This window comes from Camponotus floridanus, unplaced genomic scaffold (genome assembly GCF_003227725.1).
Source record: "Camponotus floridanus strain SB8 unplaced genomic scaffold, Cflo_v7.5 scaffold280, whole genome shotgun sequence".
Lineage (NCBI taxonomy): Eukaryota > Metazoa > Arthropoda > Insecta > Hymenoptera > Formicidae > Camponotus > Camponotus floridanus.
Window position 1 is genome coordinate 39938 of NW_020229415.1, and position 19835 is coordinate 59772.

The following is a 19835-nucleotide window of genomic DNA, read 5'->3' on the forward strand; positions in this document are numbered from 1 at the left end:
CATTTCGATACGCGAATTCTGCGCTCTGACTGACCAGATTATATTGCCGTTCTTTCAGTACGTTACCTCGTCTTGGCGTTATTTTTGTTACGGCAATTAAATATAACGTATTAAGTGTTCATTTCCGTTTTCGAATTATAAGATCTTGTATTTCTTTCTGTTCTTCGTACTCGCAATAGCGCGCCTCGTTCGGTTCTCCGAAATCGTAAGCGCTCGCGCGCTTCTTTCCGTTCTCCGTAATTGCAAGAGCTCGCGCACTTCTTTCGGTTCTCCGTAACTGTAATGTTCGGTGCGCTTCTCGCTGTTCTCCGTAATGAGAAAGTTTCGCGCATTCGAGTCTGTTTACTGTAATTGTAAAATCTCACGTATTTGATTTTGTCCTTCGTCACTATAAAGTCTTGCATATTTGACTCTGTTTGTCGTCATTATAAAGTCTTAGCGCTTTCTTTTCGATTGGTTATCTCAAGCCAACATTTGCTGTGAACAGCGTCTTATTATTCGTGTCATTTTTGATTTTTGATTATATATTTCGTTCGCTTATCTTTAATCGAAGTTATTGTTAATCTCGTTTTCAATCTGACTTGTCATTCAATTTGGCTTTTATATTTTTCTCTCGTCTATTATTTTTCTATTAATAAATCTGTTACATTGCCTTGTTAAATTCGCGTAATTTACTTGAATGTTAGTCCCCTGTGGTCGTCGATATCCGTTTTTGTGTCTGTCGCCCATCGAATTAGTGAAATCTCCGCATAATTAATTGGCTCGCTCTAAGAACCCCTCCCCTCTACCGTTAGGCGAGCTAGTCAGCCCGTGGCGAAGCAGGCTATCATCTTTCGCGCTGTTTAAAAATTTCGTGGAAAACTGATGCGTGAAAGACCGCATCTGGCGCCCAACCTATCGAGATATCGAATTGCCTCCGCTCCGCCGCGGCCCGCGCGAGCATCCTTCATCCCTGTTCCTCCGAGCGCGGAAATCTTATATTCATCTGGTGTTTGACGGCGTTTTAATCAATTAAAAATAGAATAAAGAAGGAGAAGACGTCGCAAAATAAATAAATAAATATATATATATATATATATATATATATATATATATATACCGGGTGTTTCAGACCACCCGTACACCCCATTTTAAAGCAAAGGAAGTGGTTATTTTGAAAAATGTTTCAGACAAAAGTTGTTGAAGATAAAGTAATGCATTACACGGGTAAATTTGATTGACCTTGGGTGGCGTCGTGAAGGTCATGTCAAGGTCGACTTGAATTTTTTAAATGAGAACCCCTATTTTTCATTGCATATTCTTGTAGCTTATCTCGAGAGCTTTCCAAAACACTATAATTAAGTACCTTTTTATTAAGTACTTTTTGAGTTATAAGGCTTGAAATAATTTCTTAATTTTACATAAACCATAAAATATCTAGTAAACCATTCATTTTTCGATTATCTTACCTTCATACTTTTATGTACAAAATAATGAGAGGAATCAATTGGTGTAAAGAAAACACATAGTTGTTTCTAAGAAAAAATATGTAATTTGCAATTAACAATTCCATATTTTTTCTTAGAAACAACTATGTGTTTTCTTTACACCAATTGATTCCTCTCATTATTTTGTACATAAAAGTATGAAGGTAAGATAATCGAAAAATGAATGGTTTACTAGATATTTTATGGTTTATATAAAATTAAGAAATTATTTCAAGCCTTATAACTCAAAAAGTACTTAATAAAAAGGTACTTAATTATAGTGTTTTGGAAAGCTCTCGAGATAAGCTACAAGAATATGCAATGAAAAATAGGGGTTCCCATTTAAAAAATTCAAGTCGACCTTGACATGACCTTCACGACGCCACCCAAGGTCAATCAAATTTACCCATGTAATGCATTACTTTATCTTCAACAACTTTTGTCTGAAACATTTTTCAAAATAACCACTTCCTTTGCTTTAAAATGGGGTGTACGGGTGGTCTGAAACACCCGGTATATATATATATATAATTATCGAAAAATGTTCAAAAAATATACATAAACTTAATATTTCATAATATATTAATTTAATTACTTAATTTAATTTACTTGCTTATTGGATGTGGCAAACTATATGTTTTCAGTATTGACAGTCAATGTCGGAATGCAATCATTTTAATAATACATATAGTATGTATGCCACAAATGTGTACATATATATGCATACACACATATTTGATGGAGGAAATATGGAAGAGTTTAAAGAGATATGTGATATATGAATTTACATTCATAGCAGGATTAAACTAAAAAAATTTTATGAAATCGTTAATTCGTGATTCTATATGCTACTTGATAAATAAAAAAACACATTAAAAACCCACAACAAAAATTACAATTAGCACTGCGTTATACAGTTCTTAAATAAAGTATTTACTCACTGCTGATATTCAATCAATTCATTGCGTAGGCATCTGAAATGACAATTTAAAAGTATATGTTATATTTACATGAATACAAAGAGATAATTGCTTCTTAAGATAAATATGAAATTGTTTTTTAAGATAAATATGAAATGATTATGTCACAAATTGTATTTTCAAAACAGCTTTCGATAGATGATACTGTAAAAAACGTATGTGATATAAAAATTAGTATCTTAATTTTACGATATTTGCTTTGCTTATTAATTTTGTATTATTCAGTTTTATATTATATAAGTTTATTCAGTTTATATTAATTACATTTTTTACATTTTATTATTTTATTAAATAACTATTACTGAAAACATTATAAAAATAACATTTATCAATATTATCTGGCGAAAGCTGAAAAATTTCTGCAAATTAATCAACTTACTGGAACTCTTCCTTTGAGACAACATCACTTAACTTTTCGTGCAAACGCCTAAAATAAAATTTTTAAAATATATCTTATTTACATTCAAAAACGTTAATACATATAATTGCATATTTCGCATGTGTGTGATAAGTATAACCTTATTTCTTGTGATTCATTGTTGCTGTGACCAAAATTGCTTGAATGAATACGTGTTGCAAGTCTTAATTGAGTAGGATCCTGTTGATTTATACTTGTCGTAACGCAAGAACTTTGTTCATATGTTGCTTGACTCGCTTGTAAAGATGTTATTGTAGATGTAGTAGTCATTGTGACCTCATGATGATATGTTTTATTTTGTGGAATAAAAAATCCATATAGTGTAGTATTTGGAAAAGTCCATGAAGTATTTGGAAAAGAATGTTCCTAAAAGATATAAATAATATTAATGAAATTTCCATGCACATGTGGATTTGAAGTGAAATGAAGAAAAGTAGAATTATTTTCAGTCATAATTAGGACCATTCCCAAAAAACGTTACAAATGTCCCGTTGCCAGTTGCCAAGCCATTTGCGATCCAATTAACGTCAAGCTAGTTCAACGCTAATTATAATTGAATCACAGTGGTTTCCCAGAAAACATTTTGCACGTAAATATCTAGCAAGTCGCGCACAAATATGGTTCATATCGCGCAAGCAAAACCCTATCCCAGTGCGTCGTCATAGCGGTAGTAAAACGCTAGCACATTTTGCGCGTGAACTCAATGAGCGATATGTACGCAAAACGCTAGCATATGGTATCCATTTGCATGTGATTCGCTGGTGTACATGAGCTTAACCAACTTGCGGGCAAAACTCACGCAAACCGCGTACACAGTTTATATACATAAGACGCGCAAACTTTGCGCGCAAGGAATGTTATCTGGGTTGGCAACTAGCAACGGGACATTTACAACACATTCTGGAATGGCTCTTACATTAAAACTTGATGTAGATCTCAACGGTAATAATTCCGTATATGTTTTTTGAGGTATTGAATGCTGTTCAAAAACTCCAGTGACATTTATCAGACTATATGACTGCTCCATTGAATTTATGATTTGGACTGGAGAATTGTTTGTCATAGAAGAAGAGTTATTATACTGAGTGCTGATATTACCAGCTTCCTTTCCTTTATTAATGTTTAATTGATTTCTTATTTCATTTATATCATTAACGATGTCGATAGTCTGATCAAGACTACAATTATTTCGATTTGTATTAACTTCACCTGATGATGAAGTAGTCATGTATTTTTTTGGTCGTTTGATCAAACGAGATGGATGACCCAAGCTGAAATTTGTTATTATTTTAAATTAATTATATGAACGATTACTTATTTTTGATAGCAAGCATTTAACGTAATATGTGCCCAGGTAGCACATAATCGTTTCAAAAACGTTTCTCAAATGTTTCTTCGAAACGTTTCATAACCGACTCTTGCAAACGTTTTTGATTGGTTAAAATGTCCACTCAAGAAACGTTAAGAGATACGTTTCTTGTTTGGCAAAAAAAAAACGTTTAAAAAACGGTTAAAATACGTTCTCTTCTTTTATTCATGAAAAGTTTGTTTTCTCATGGAATTAATAAAATAATGCATTAATACACACATACACACACATTTTTTAAATGAAATTAAATAAATCATTAATATACATACACACACACATATATATATTAATGATTTATATAATTTCATTAAACAAATGTGTATGTATATGTGTGTATATAAATGCATTATTTTATTAATTCCATAAAAAAAAAACTTTTCACGAATAAAAGAAAAAAATGTTTCTTTTTCCTTTATATATATATATATATATATATATATATATATATATATATATATATATATATAGTCATATAAATGCAATAATTTATTTGACTTTAATTTGAAATTAAATAATATATTTTCTGCAACGTTATAATAAAAAGTGTTACAATTGAATATCACATAAAGTATTTAAATAAATTTTTAATAAGTAATTTTCATTAATGGAATTCTTAGATTTATGTGACTAAATTAAATTCTAAAAAAAAACTAAACATTATAATTATATTTATCAACAAATTAAAATGTGTGTAAAATTGTGTATAAAAAAATTAATTAATTAAGATATTTAATGATATAAAATTAAATTAAAAAATTAAAACAAATAAAATTTTATAAAATTAACATAAATATTTTAGTTTTTTCATAAATATAAATTATTTTTTCTGTACTTATAATTAAATCTCAACATAACATAAATTACTTTTTCTGTACTTATAATTAAATCTCAACATAACATAAATTATTTTTTCTGTACTTATAATTAAATCTCAACATAACATAGCTAGGATATTATGAGGTTATTATGAGTATTTTGAGATCTGATGAATCTTTTTTTCAGTCCATTATTGTTGCTTTTTTCAGTTCATTATTGTTGCTGAAATGTCTTTAATGCCCTAATTTCTGCTAAAGCGACACGAGTAGATGACAACTTCAACCAATCTTTGATAGAATTTTCAATTGTGTTTATTGCAGCATTTGGTTCAACATGTCTTACGGTAGCTGAAAATTATACAAAATATATAATAGTATTATTATAGTATATTATAATTATTTATTATATAGTATTTATTTATTATATAGTATATAGTATCTTATAATTACACAGTAGTTATACAATATTATATATTATAGAATATTATAGAATATTGGCAGCAGTATTGTGGCAATATTGCAGCGTTGTAACAATATTAATAATATTGCTACAATATTCTATGCTGTATAGGCATATAATAAACACATTTAGTAAATATTATTAATGCTGACTGAATGCTTAAAACAAGTACAAACCTATAATCAAATCTTTTATTTTTAAAGCTTTGAACGCTTTTTTAGGTGCTCTTCCTGCCCAATTAAATTTCTTAGCATAATTATTTGTTATTACTTTTTCTAATGTTCTTCTTGTTATCTGTACAATCGTTGTACCACCAGATACAGATAAAATATTCAATCTTAAAAAGAACAATGATAATCTTAATTTAATAAAAAAATAGATTAAAAGAGAAAAAAAAATGAGAAAATTTATAAAAGCGACTTAATGAGTTATATTTACCATATATTCAAAATTTTGTTTTGTATCTAAAAATCTTTCCATATTTTCCAAATGTTCATCGGTGTCAACTGGTAGTTCAGGAACATTTTCCATATGGGGTATTTTTGATTTTTGAAAATGTGATACAAGTTGTTTGACCATCGGAAGAAGCAAGTTCATAGAATTTTCTAAGCTCATTAATTTTGTTAGAATGAGATAAGGGAAGTCTAGAAATAACATTTTATATTAGAGCTTTTAAAAAATAGAAAAATTAATTTATTTTTTCACTGTTATTATTCTCTTTATCGGTCAAATTATTTTTATTTTAATATATTTCGAAAGTGTGTGTGTGTGTATGAATTGTAAACTAGTTTTTAATTTCATAAGAGTAGCTCCTGACTGTAGAAGTATAAAAAAATGTAATATAAAAAATATATAATATAGAGAAATTGAATGGTAAGTATTGCACAGTACGTGGGAATAGTATATAAATATTCAACCAATACGTAAAATTGATACTTAATTAATTTAAGCACAATTATTGAAGAGAACCGACTTTTATATAGATCCAAGTGCAGATTATTCAGGATATTATTTTATACATTATTTCAAGAGCAAAGTTATTGTTAAACTATAGATAATTTTAATAATTACTAATATTATTGCAATAATTTTGTACATACAAAAAAGTTTAATATCTTACCTGATTTGTGGAATTCTGAAGTGGTCAATGTAGTTCTGAATTCTTTTTTTTGTGGAGAATTAACTGCTCTTTCTGAAAATCTTGGAGGACTAATTGCAACATTAGATGTACATTTTGAAGAATTGTCAATATCGGCTGTCGATGTTGATGGTTTGTATGAAGCAATTGTAGGTTTTTTCGATAAAATATTATTTTTTGTAGATGTTATTTTAAATGTAGGAGGAGAGATAGTTCTGAATTCTATATTCTGTGGAAAACTAATTATTCTTTCTAAAGATCTTGAAGGACTAATTGTAATATTAGATGTATATTGTGAAGAATTGTTAATATCGGCTGTCGATGTTGATGGTTTGTATGAAGTAATTATAGATTTTTTCGATAAAATATTACTATTTTCTGTAGGTGTTATTTTTAATGTAGGAAGAGATGGGATTTTGCATGATGTTTCTTCAATTTCTGAAGAATCTGAAGAATCCGAACAAAGTCGGAAAGGTCTTTTCACGTTTCTTTTTGGCCGTTGGTATTCAATAGTTGGTTGCAATTCTACATCAGTTTCTAAAGTAGATGTAAATTCAGCATCTACTAATTTTTTCCTCGCATCATCGTAAGAAGCTAAAATAATAATGAAATAGTAAATTATAAATTTTTTAAATAATGTAAAATCCAATATCATCAATTCAAAAATTGAAAGCATGTATAATAAAAAATGAAAATTATACTCGTAAATATTTTATAAAAAAATTGTATATTGCAAATATACACAATACTAATCTCCGACAGTACATAATAAAATTACATTATAAAAAAAAAGAGGAATATGTAGTATATATTGAGAAAAAAAACAAGAGATTTAATAAATACGTAGATGAAATTTCCGATATATGTTAAATATTGATATAATAAACAGTATAAATGAAGAAAAAGTATAAATATTTTTACTTTTTCATAAAAAAATAAAGTCAAAAAATTTACCATATGTATGCAATATTCTGCATTTATACTTTATCCAATTTTTGTCCGGTAAGTAACATTTTTCGATAGCCTTACGAATTTGTTTGGTGGAAATTGTTTGAGGCCAAAAACAATACCATATTTCCTTCTCTTTTTCTAACCAAATATTAGGGACCACTTCAACTTCAGGTTTTTGTTCATTTGCAAATTCTATTAGTGAATACATAATCTGAAAAAATAATAAAATGTAAAAAAATAAATGAGTCCATTTCGTCAAGTCAAAATTCTTAAATATAAAATCAATATTGCACAGAAATATTTTTTTATAAAAACTAACTTTAAATTTCAATAAAATAAAATAAAACATATAAGCTTTTATATGATTATAAATCTCTCTCTAGCTTGAAAATCTTTTTAAACAAATTTATAAACTTACATTGTTTAAAAAATTAACACTGCTTTTCGCCCAAAAATAATATATAATATATACATATACATAGTACAAATATATACAATAATATATATAATAAAATAAAAAGATTAATTAATTAAGATTAATAAATGTATTATAATTCATGAAGAAGAGGAAAGGCAATATAAGTTCCTTTTTCATTTCCGGGCAATAACATGTTTTTATATTTTACTGATGTAAAAGGAAATTCTTCTATATTAGATGATATGTGAGACACTTTAATAATGTTCAATAATTTCGATGAACATGGATAATCATAAAACTCAGAAACTTTTAGGAATCGACGACAAATTAAGGAATAAAATTGATCTTTCAAGCACAGAATGTTTACTATCTGAACAATGATATCTCCTTCCATTGAAACACAATTATCAGGTGAAAAAACTGTCAAAATATATGTCGGCGTTTTCAATTTCTTGTACTGTAAAATCAAATCAGTTGTACCTCTAAGTGTAGGTCCTTTAAAATGTTTTTGCTTAGGCTCTAATTTAGTTATTGATAATTCAGTTTTTGAACAATAAAATAATTCGAATATACGTCTACAAAGTTGTGCATGAGGATTTGCGGATGATCTTACAAGTGTTTTTAATTTTCCTAAATAATTTTCGAAGGGAAAGCAACTAATTGTATTTAAATTACCAAAATTCCTCACATCTGTTACTAAGTGAATTAAACTGTGAACATTATATGTTACTACTTCTTTCCCATAAGATTTTTCAAAATACTTTACAAAATTATACAAAACTTCTTCTGCAAAATTAATATATTTAGAAATATGATTATCATTACTCAAAATTGTAATACCAACATGAAACATTAAAAAATGATTATAAAGTTGTTTAGGCAAAATATTTATTAAAGAAATTGGACCAATATATAATAAAAATAATCTAAACTCATTTGCTTTCCATCGATTTAAGTCCGATATAGGTCTAGGTTTTCGAGAAAATTCACGAACTATATAAGGACGTAACGAAATTAATTTATCCGATAAATTATTAATGATTCTTCCAGATAATTTGAAAGGAGGTTTCCCCTTTAATGTCCATAATATCAGCAATTTTTTCATTATTCCTAAATATACTAAATGCATAGGATCTAATGGAAATTGACTCACTAAATCTACATTTAGATCCAATAATGGAGATCTTCCCTTATGATGTTCTTCATGTATTTGTTCAATAAAAGTTTCTTTTGATTTAAGTTGTCCGCTTTTATATGAAAAAATTATTTTATGATTAATATATTCTCCCTCAATATTGCATTTTTCACATCCATGCCTAGAATTATGACCTACACAGCATTTTAGAAAAGCTCGTGCAGGAGCATCACAAATCAAAGATCTAATTCTAATTTGAAATAATTTATGACTTATTTCAATACCATTCTTTAATATATTATTAAGTTCGTGTATCAAATTTTGTAAATAAAGGTCAATAGGTTCTGGCTTTCCTCGGCCAGTGAATAAACCTACAATAAATAGTTTATTTGATGAAATTAAAGTTAATGATCTACAAAGAATAGGCCAGACAACCGTGCTATTACTTTTAAACAAGGGTAAACCGTCAATATTAAAATCTAAATCAATTATTTTTGAGCATGGTTCTTTCTCTAATAGAAGATGCAACTGATCATATATACCAAAATAAGTAAATTTTCCATTTTGCAAATCAATTGAATTTGTAGTTCTTGGAGTGTATAACAAAGACCTTCCAGATAATGGTAAAGGTATATTATAGTGATATGGACTTAGTAATGACAATAAGTCATCTAATGCTGATAGTGTAATGTTATGTGTTAGAGCCCACTTCCTCAATTTATTTAGGAAATCATCAGATAATGATTCACACTCTGAAGAATCATGTTCTTCACTGACATATAGTTCTTGAAATGTCTCACATGTAATATTAGAGGTTTCATTAAATAATTTCTTGTTTTTTAATTCATTATTATGAGTTAATTCCTTGTCTTCGAATTCATTATTCTGTTGATTATATCTTTGATCTAAATTCAATTCCGAATCTTGATCTACGTTTGATTCAAAATGTGCATCGATAACTGAATGTGATGTTGATGGTTCATCGGTAATTGAATATGATATTGATTTTGCCTGATTAAATTCATTTAATAATTCCTGGACTTGGTTTTGTATATTTCTTTTTGTTTGCTTTTTACTAAGAAATTTAGTTTCTTTTATTATATTCATATTTAAAAACAATTGAGAATTTTTTCTATTATTTTTTAAATGAGTTAAAATATAATATATATGTATATAATGTATATAATATTATATAATGTATCTAATAATATGTATATATGTATAATATACGGCCAAATACTTATATTCTGGATATATTATTTCCTGGAAACATTAATTACAAGCATTATAATTAAGGAACAAAAGAATAATATATAATTTTGTAAAATAATTTGAATAATATATAATATTAAAATATAATATTCATATATAATATTACATATATAATATTAATAATATATAATATTGTAAAAGTTTTTAATATATCCCTACATAGTAGAAAATGTGAAATGTCAATCAGATATTACACGCAAATTGATATTTTCTTATTAAATGTAAAATATATTACATGTAAAATGATATTTAATTCACATCTCATTGTCATTAAAAAATGTGTTTTTTGTATGTATATAGAAATATATCATGAAATTACGTAATTTAACTCATTCATCAAATATATTATTAAATCATATATAACTTACCTTATTTGTTACAGAAGTGTAATAAAATATATATATATATATATATATATATATATATATATATGTATATATATATATATCCGTGTGTATGTTATATTAATTAATACTTTGTACTTTCTACGGATTTCACTGTGTAGTCGGTGTTTTCTAATCAACATAACCTATATGTGTTATGATCTAACACGTGAATCGATTATAACCTCACTGCTCTTTTTAACACTTTTCCGTATTTCACTCAAAGTATTCCATAGTTTACTTACTATTTACAATGTTTACAAGCACTATATATTCTTTAAACAGCAACGAAGATTTTATGATCGTTGCAAACACTTACTATAAGCGGAAGATAGTGGAATATCTTGCAATAAGACAACGAGGAAAGTGAAAAAGAGAGAGAATGAGTGTGAGAGAGAGAAAGAGAAAGAGAGTGAGAGAGAGAGAGAGAGAGAGGGAGAGAGAGAGAGAGAGAGTTGCTGTTACCATAAAATCTGAAATATGAATGTATATATTTTAATCTAATTAAAATAATTGAATTATAATTAATATAATTAATAAATAATATATTTAAAAAAAGGAATATTCATATATTTGGAAATAGAAATTAATATATAGTTTTCATAATTATTGTATATATATATATATATATATATATATATATATATATATATATACATAATTTAAAATTAATTTGAAATGAATTAAAAATTAGTTTTTATTATGTCCATAGAAACGTGAAACATACGTTTCTTTAACTATGATTTTAAAAACGTTTCTATAGAAACGTTTCTTATTTATACATTACGGTTAAAAAATATTGAATACGTTTAAGAAACGTATATAAAACGAACATGTGCTACCTGGGTGTTTAATCGGATAAAAATAAGATTAAGAAATTATATATTTATTTTTTTCATAATTATACTTTAACTTTAGAAAAATTGCAAACAATGAGATTGCACAGCACAATGGTGAAGAAGTGCAAAAAATAAATACTTGAACAAAATGCAAATTGATTGGAACATGCAATAATGCCGTAGCATGAAAAAAAGTAAGCTGGAAGCCATAACATGAAAAAAAGTAAGTGAATAACTAAAACAGCAGATTTTGCATTTAAAGAGAAAAAAAACATAATACACGATCATGGAACTCTTTAAATAAATAATGAGCTTTGTATTTAATTTTCATGATTTAAAAATATCGATTTTAATTGTAAATGATGCATTTAAAACCTTTTAAATACAAAATCATTATCTTTATATTGCAATTCAATACATGGAAGAGCTATTTATGTTTTATTATATGTCAACAATATATTTATACATAAGTTACAAATACGATTGAAAATGATGTTACTTAATTAATTTAAATTTAAATTACAATAAAATTAATTTTATACTTTCATAATTTTTTTTTCTATATCCTTTATCTCATTTATATATATATGTATATTACTTTTGGTGTTCCATTTTATAAATTCATTTGTTCCTCTATATAAGTCTGACACAGGAATGCAAACAAATATGTTTTTTGTTGTGCTGCATTGGAATACATTAAAATTTTCAATTTTGCTAAACTTGTCAATTGTGTGTGTGTGTGTGTGTGTGTGTGTGTGTGTGTGTGTGTGTGTGTGTATGTGTGTGGCAACGTCGGCAACTGGATATCATTCAATGTATATCTATTCTTCTCTATCTTTCAATATATATCTATATCAATATATATCATTCAATATATACCTATTTCTCTCTATCTCATTTTAAGCCTATTCATTCATTATTAATACGTGTTCAGCTTTGTTCTTTTTAATTGAATTTCTTGCATCTTTCATCCTTCCTCTCTTCTTTTCACGTTGAAAAAAAATTAAATTAATGGTACAAAAAGGTCAACTAAAAAAACAAAGCTTATATTTTAGGAAGATAATGCGACAAATTTACATTGTTATTAGGTTATCGTGTCAAAAATACAGCAAACACGTTTTGAAAATAGTTAATAAGTAAAAGTTATAAAGTAAAAGCACACATACACATGGCATAAAAGTACAAGATAACAAACTGATGCATTTATAAAACAATGAAGTAATAAAAAAAACTAACCTCCGCAATTATTAAAAATTGCATGTCTTTGGCATGGTGCAATCAGTCTGTAAATGAATTGTATAATTTATACACTATATAACTTTAACATTCTAGAACTGTCGATTTGGTACCATATTTACTCCGCTAATCATTTCAAGTTTTTTTTGTTTTTCAAGAGATGCGATGATATTTCGCGCCAAGCACGCAAGAACATTCCAATGATTCATTCATGAGCCAATAAGTTACAATTATATTTTACAGTACAAAATATTGAAAATATGTGAATATCAAAATAATTCTTTAGTAATTGAAAAGAAAGATAGAAAATTATGAAATTTGCACCTTTGGCAGTTTTAGGCACTATCAGCGGTTGTAGTGTATATTTTATGAAAAATTATATTTTAGAAAAATGAAATTTTAGAAAAAAACAAGCATATTTATATACCGTTTTGACTGTTGTCGAAGTTTATTCAGTACAAAATTTCTACCAAGCTGTCGACGTGACTTCTGAATAATTTTTTTCTTTTCATTTTCCATATCCTGAAAAAAATCTGAAGAATTCTGGAATATATAAAAAACTTATTGTAAAGTGCTGGAATATATAAAAAACTTATTGTAAAGTGCTAAAGTGCTTGTTAATGTAAAATTTGTCATCAAAATAAGTACATTCAAATATATTTTCCTATAGACATAAACATTTAATAATACCTATAATTGATTTACAATTCGCAAACAACAAAACCACTAAAAATGCGACAAAATAAGAAATATTTTTGAAAAAATATTTTAAAAGATGAGTTATAGAAATTAGAAGAACATAATATACATTGTAATTATAGAAGAACAGAAACAAAGTATTTTCCTGCAGTAAACTCATCAGTTTCAATAATGCTAGAATTTGAGCCTTCATCATTATTAATTGTCCAGCATGGCATCAAGTAACATTTGGTTTTCACTTCATTAATAGATACAATATTGACATTGTTACACGGAGCGGAACATTTAAAAACACCGATGAATGAAGAGGGGATACCGACATCATAAAAATCTTCAAGTATTTCAAATTTTTTAACCATTAAATAATATAAATTATTAATTTCAAGAATATTATATACAATGCATATTTTTTGACAAGTCGCGAAGAATACAACATCTATCGTTTAAGGAATCAATATTTATAAAGTTGTTTTTAGTCTTTAATTTCTTATATTGACAATCATGTATTGAAAATTCCAAAGGTAAAGGACCTTCGTTGTGTCTTCCGAAAAGTTTAATATCAGTATCAAATTTCCTATAGAAAAATTGTTGTAGAGGACGATGAGGTTTTCTATAATATTTTCTAAAGAATGATATATTATTTTCGTAAGGAAAAGCTGAGAAAGAGTCCAGAGGACCTAGGCATTCAACATTTGATGGTAAATGTAATAATGCGTGAACGTTATACGAGAGGAAAGTACGTTTGTAAAATTGTAAACACTTGTACGGTTGTAAAATTGAGAACACTTATCAACGAAGTTGTTAAGAGCAAGCTTTGCAAAAAGCAACAATGTCTGCGAAATCGGTGAATGACACAATGCACGTATTGCCGCATGAAGAAATAAAAAATGCATATAATCTTGTTTTTCTATAATACCTTCTAAAACAATTGGTCCAGTATACAAAATAAATTGACGATCTTCAGTTGCCTTGTAATCTTTATATTCAGCCAATGATCTTGGCTTTCTTGCGAATTCTCGCGGGCAATATCGTGCAATATATTCTAATCTTTTTGAAATAATGTCTTGATTTCGACCAGATAATTTCATTTTTTTTTCCATAATTTCCAGTAATCCATGCATTCAATAACTTTTTGACGACACCTAAACAAATCAAATGCATGTATTCAAAGGGCACTTGCGAAACCAAACCCATTGGTAAACGATGTAATGGAATAGGTCCCTTATGATGATCTTCATCGTCTAGTTTACTATATTCATCATCTGTTCGTAAGCAATGATTTATACCTATGAAAACCATTTGATCCTCGCATCGAATACCAACAATTCGACATTTAGAACATGGATTACTGGAAGTATGTCCAAAATGATTCAATATCCAAGAACGTGCAGGTGCATCTGCAATGAAGGCTCGTAATTTCACAGGTATTTTTTTTTGAAGAAATGAAATACCACCACTATCGATAACTTTAAGAACATCATCAATAAATTGATTAAGAAAAACATTAATGTTTAATGGTTTTTTTGGTCCTTTATAAATGCCTACAATTTCAGGTTTTGAATTCGTGATGTTAACAATAGAACACTGAATTGGCCAAATTTGCATATTACCCGATTTATTCAATCTAGCACCATCGGTACTCCAATCTACTTTGATTATATTTGGAATCAAAGCCGGTGGTGTTTTATGTAAAATTGTGATAAGAGCTTCAACAAATCCTATGTGTAGATATTCTCCAGGATCAACTTTAGAAATAACGCAACCTTTACGTGGAGTATTTAATAATGTTCGTGAATCTTTTGGAAGATACGAAAGACACGGTAGGGATCGCAATGTCTTTAAAATAAGATTTCCTTGAGTATGCGTAAGATTTCCTTGTACAAATGCTGTCGCAAGAGATTCTTGAAAAGTATTCACTTCTACATTTACATTGTAATCATTTTCATTAGATTGAAATGTTGCAGATAAAATATTCCTTTCAAGATAGAGGGAACTACATTTTTCGATATCCATTGAATCGACAGAAACATTTTCACTATGTTTGTTAACATGAGATATTTGATCAAGAGGACAATATTCAGATACTGAGGCTACATTAATTATATGAGATGCATTCGGAGCATTTGTCACTGGATTATTCAATCGTATATTGTGATTCTTTTGCTTGTTTCGCCGTAACAGATTTAATCTCCGTAAACGTTGACGTGGTAATAACTTAAAAATCGGTTTCCGACCATGTGAGATTTTCACGTTTGTATTTTTAAAGGGACCCATTTCAGTAATGTCGAAAAATAAACACTTGAAAGATTAGAAATCTGTATACCGAAGATTTTTGCAATATTCTCCTGGAAAATAATTATAATATCGATTTTATTCTCTAGAATCTCTTATCTTCTTGTCATTTATCTTCTTGTCATTTATTTTCTTGTCACTTATTTTCTTTATAATTTTTCTGAATTTCAAGGTAGTATCCGAGCACTCGCAATAAAAAGCGCGGGAAGCAAAAGATTCTCGAGCTGAATTAAGGCATCTTTTCATATTGATGCAGTCTTTTCATGTTCATTTGTAGCATGAAAATCTGTGATTGGTTGCATTATTCTCAGTCTCTGGCTGAGTCGCGAGAAGACGCTCTGGATGTTTTAAAGTGTTTAATTGACCATTCAAATTAAAGAAATCTTTCTTCCTTTTATCTGATTGGTCAATCAAACACTTCAGAGCGTCTTCTCGACCGCATCTTCTATTAGCTTACAAATCAGCGGTTAATTTTTCTTTGAATTATTTTCAATTCTCGATTTGTTTTTCTTTTCCTTTAAATCCAATAATATATATGTACATATTTATATTTATTTATTTATTTATTTATTTAGACATTTAAACATTATTGCACACAAGATAGGACACTTAAAACGCTTAAATATCTTTAATGTATTTCAACATTCAAAAAATTACATTAAGTTGTTGATTTAAAAGTGATAATTAATACAGTGAAAAGATAATTTTTCTCAAGATCATTATTTTCGATTTTATAATTCATTAAACATACACATACACGCATATCCGTATTTTTAATATATAGAATCTGAATTTTTTTTCACATAAATCGATTTCTGTTTTCACATATAAAAATCACGATATTAATAAAAATAAAGGTCGATAGTTTAAGATAGTATAAGATATAATAATATTATAAAGTACGGATTACATTAAAAAATTGGAAACCTACAATTGGCCTCTAAAGAAAAATGATCTTTTCATTATTATATTTTTCCCTTTGAAATTTATTACTAATTTTTTTTTGTAAGTTCAAATGCATTAAAGATTTTTCAATTTTGTTTGAAATTCTCCATGTATACGAGGTGTCTGGCCTATTATCTGCCAAAAAGAATCATAGATCTCGCTAAACTGAACTAAAAAGCTTTATACCATTTTGCAAACAACCACGTCAAATTTCGACATTTCCTCGCGATTTGGTATAAAATTGAAATCACTTTTTAATCAAATAATTATTTTTCAAATGAAAATTATATTGATTTTTAAATTTTAAAAATGGTTTATACATGAAAAATAATTATTTGAATAGAAAATGATTAAAATTTCTAACAAAATTGCGTGGAAATATTGCAAAAATACGATTCATTCCGTGTCGCTCTTGCTGGAATGGCCAACTGCCTAATCACGTCGATCGCGCGGTTATTTGCCGATATTTTTAAATTAATATCTCGAAATTTTACGTGATTGTTTGCAAAATGGTATAAAGCTTTTTAGTTCAGTTTAGCGAGATTTACTTATGGTTTTTTTTTGGCAGATGATAGGCCGGACACCCTGTATAATCTAAGTTAAACTAATATGATTATAATGGATACAATAATTTTAAATGAAAATTTTTGTTATATTTATGAAAATAAATACATATTTACATAAACTTGATTTAGCCATAATTCATTTTTTATATTTTATTTTTATGATAAATTATCTCTTTAAATAAATATTGTTAATTTTATTCATGTTTATCTTTTTATTTCCTTATTTTGTAATTACGTTACGTTTATGTGTAATATAATTAATATAAAGTTGTAATTAAATTTATATATATCTTAATCTATTTGGGATAATATATATATTATTTGCAAATGTAATAATTAAAAATAAATATCTATTATATAAAATTATATTTCAATCTCGAAAACTATACGTCTTTTTGTGGAAAAGCTTTCGTAAACATGTGACAATTTCATATTGTCAACACTTTGTTAGCAAGGAGTTACAATTAAAAAACTTCATAGCTTTAAGACATATAAGCAACAACAAATGGAAATCGTTATATATGTCTTGTAGTTGTCATGTATGCCTAATAATGCTCAAGATATAATGACAAATCATTCATTGCTGTCATATTGCTGACATGTTGTAGACAATGTAATATACCAATATTCCAGACCGTTTGCTTTTGAAATTTCGTTTACTAATTGCATGTAGAAGCAGACATATAGCTGCATTCGTAACACATTCTATTTCGATATCAGCAAATATACTGTAAATATATAATAATACATGCAATGCATTTGTTTGCTAAATATGTCATATCAAGCTTGGCTATCTCGGTAGATTTGAAAAATGCAGTGGTTTTCTTCGCCTTATGCTTAGGGTCATTATCTTGCTGGAAGATAAAATTGTTTTCTAAACCCAATTTCAAAAGAGATTCTTTCAAATTCTCGCACAATACATCAATATATCTTTCTGCTATCATGATGCTTTCAGTTCGAGCCAAATTACCGATACCAGACCATGTAAAGCATCCCCATACCATAATATTACCGCCTCCATATTTTACAGTCTTCTGAATATTTACTTCTTTAAGAGCCTCACCAGGTTTTTGCCATATCCTAGACTGTCGTTTTTGTCCAAATAATTCAAACTTGCTCTCATCGGACCACAATACTTTTTTCCAAAAGTCTAGAGACATATTCGCGTACTTCTTGGCAAATTCGAATCGGTTTTATTTAGAAGACTGTAAAATATGGAGGCGATAATATTATGGTATGGGGCTGCTTTACATGGTTTGGGATTGGTAATTTGGCTCAAATTGAAGGCATCATGACGGTAGAAGAATATATTGATGTATTGTGCGAGAATTTAGAAGAATCTCTTTTGAAATTGGGTTTAGAAAATAACTTTATCTTCCAGCAAGATAATGACTCTAAGGGTGCGATCCCATGGACTAATATTTTCCGCGTAACGCGTTTTGCGTAACCAATCAGAGGCATTACACATTTTCTGTTACGCAGAATTGAAAATCCTTAATGCACATGGAATATAAAATGGCGTATCGCGTATCGCGTATAACCAATGATATTTTTATTCTAATAGAAAATTCCAACAGAAATGCTAAATGCTTACAATTTATTTGTTATACGCGATACGCGATACGCTATTTTATATTCCATGTGAACGATGAAAATCTGAATATCACGTAAATATATATGTATGAATGCCATATAATCAAAAGTGTGATATAATAACTTATTATCATTGAATATTAAACTAAAAATGAACTCAGATTTATTAATATCTTTATTAGTATTGTTTTTATTTATTCATTGCTTTACAGAAGCAGCGAATAAATAAAAACAATACTAATAAACAGTCAATTATAAAATTTAAAAAATAAGTGACTTTTTTTTATTATACAAAAAAGAAAAATAAAAAAAAATTGTAAAACAAAGATATTGGGTTCATCCAATTTTTTTTACCAAAAAGCGTCAACAATATGGAGCAAGTAATACTCTAATAAGAGAATTACATTTTTATAATGAAAAAATTTATGAATTATTTCCGTATGAATAAAAAAACATACGAAGAATTATTAAACATAGTTGAACCATACATAACGAAACAAAAATGTATTCGGAATCCAATATCGGCAAATACACGTTTGGAGATATGTCTTTGTTATTTAGTTTCAGGTGATAGTATGAAGTCTCTTTCCTATGCGTTTCGTGTAGGGATTAACACTATTTTAAAAATTGTGCCTGAAACTTGTGAAGCGATTTGGATTAGTTTGCGAGACAAAGTTTTTTCAAAATTTGACAATGACTTCTGGAAACATACAGCAAACCAATTTGAAGAACGATGGAATTTTCCACATTGCATAGAAGTTATGGATGGCAAACATCCCAGATAGCACAAAGGTGAACATAAGTTCATAGGGAAATCATTTTAGAGAATACTTGTAGAATTAGAAAAATGAATATCTGAA

The 19835-nt window shown here is 27.7% G+C and overlaps 2 protein-coding genes across 5 annotated transcripts; both read right to left on the reverse strand.

The window, feature by feature from the left end:
* Window positions 1-2184: 2184 nt before the first annotated feature.
* Window positions 2185-12902, reverse strand: LOC112638291. Of its 2 annotated transcripts, XM_025409781.1 has the most exons (6): window positions 12881-12902; window positions 3781-4135; window positions 2965-3230; window positions 2826-2873; window positions 2408-2440; window positions 2185-2272 (listed from the first exon to the last, which is right to left on the reverse strand). In XM_025409781.1, exons 2-6 carry the CDS (start codon window positions 4090-4092, stop codon window positions 2257-2259), a joined length of 675 nt encoding a protein of 224 aa, XP_025265566.1. In that variant the 5' UTR covers window positions 4093-4135; window positions 12881-12902; the 3' UTR covers window positions 2185-2256. The 2 variants fall into 2 exon arrangements, with proteins under 2 accessions (XP_025265566.1, XP_025265565.1); XM_025409780.1 differs by lacking the exon at window positions 12881-12902 and having other exon boundaries at window positions 3781-4444.
* Window positions 5107-11145, reverse strand: LOC112638290. Of its 3 annotated transcripts, none has more exons than XM_025409778.1 (6): window positions 11125-11145; window positions 7601-7808; window positions 6629-7240; window positions 5947-6152; window positions 5685-5802; window positions 5107-5396 (listed from the first exon to the last, which is right to left on the reverse strand). In XM_025409778.1, the coding sequence occupies exons 2-6, from the start codon at window positions 7803-7805 to the stop codon at window positions 5263-5265; spliced, it is 1275 nt and encodes a 424-aa protein (XP_025265563.1). In that variant the 5' UTR covers window positions 7806-7808; window positions 11125-11145; the 3' UTR covers window positions 5107-5262. The 3 variants fall into 3 exon arrangements, with proteins under 3 accessions (XP_025265563.1, XP_025265564.1, XP_025265562.1); XM_025409779.1 differs by lacking the exon at window positions 11125-11145 and adding an exon at window positions 10791-10806; XM_025409777.1 differs by lacking the exon at window positions 11125-11145 and adding an exon at window positions 8016-8072.
* Window positions 12903-19835: the final 6933 nt, after the last annotated feature.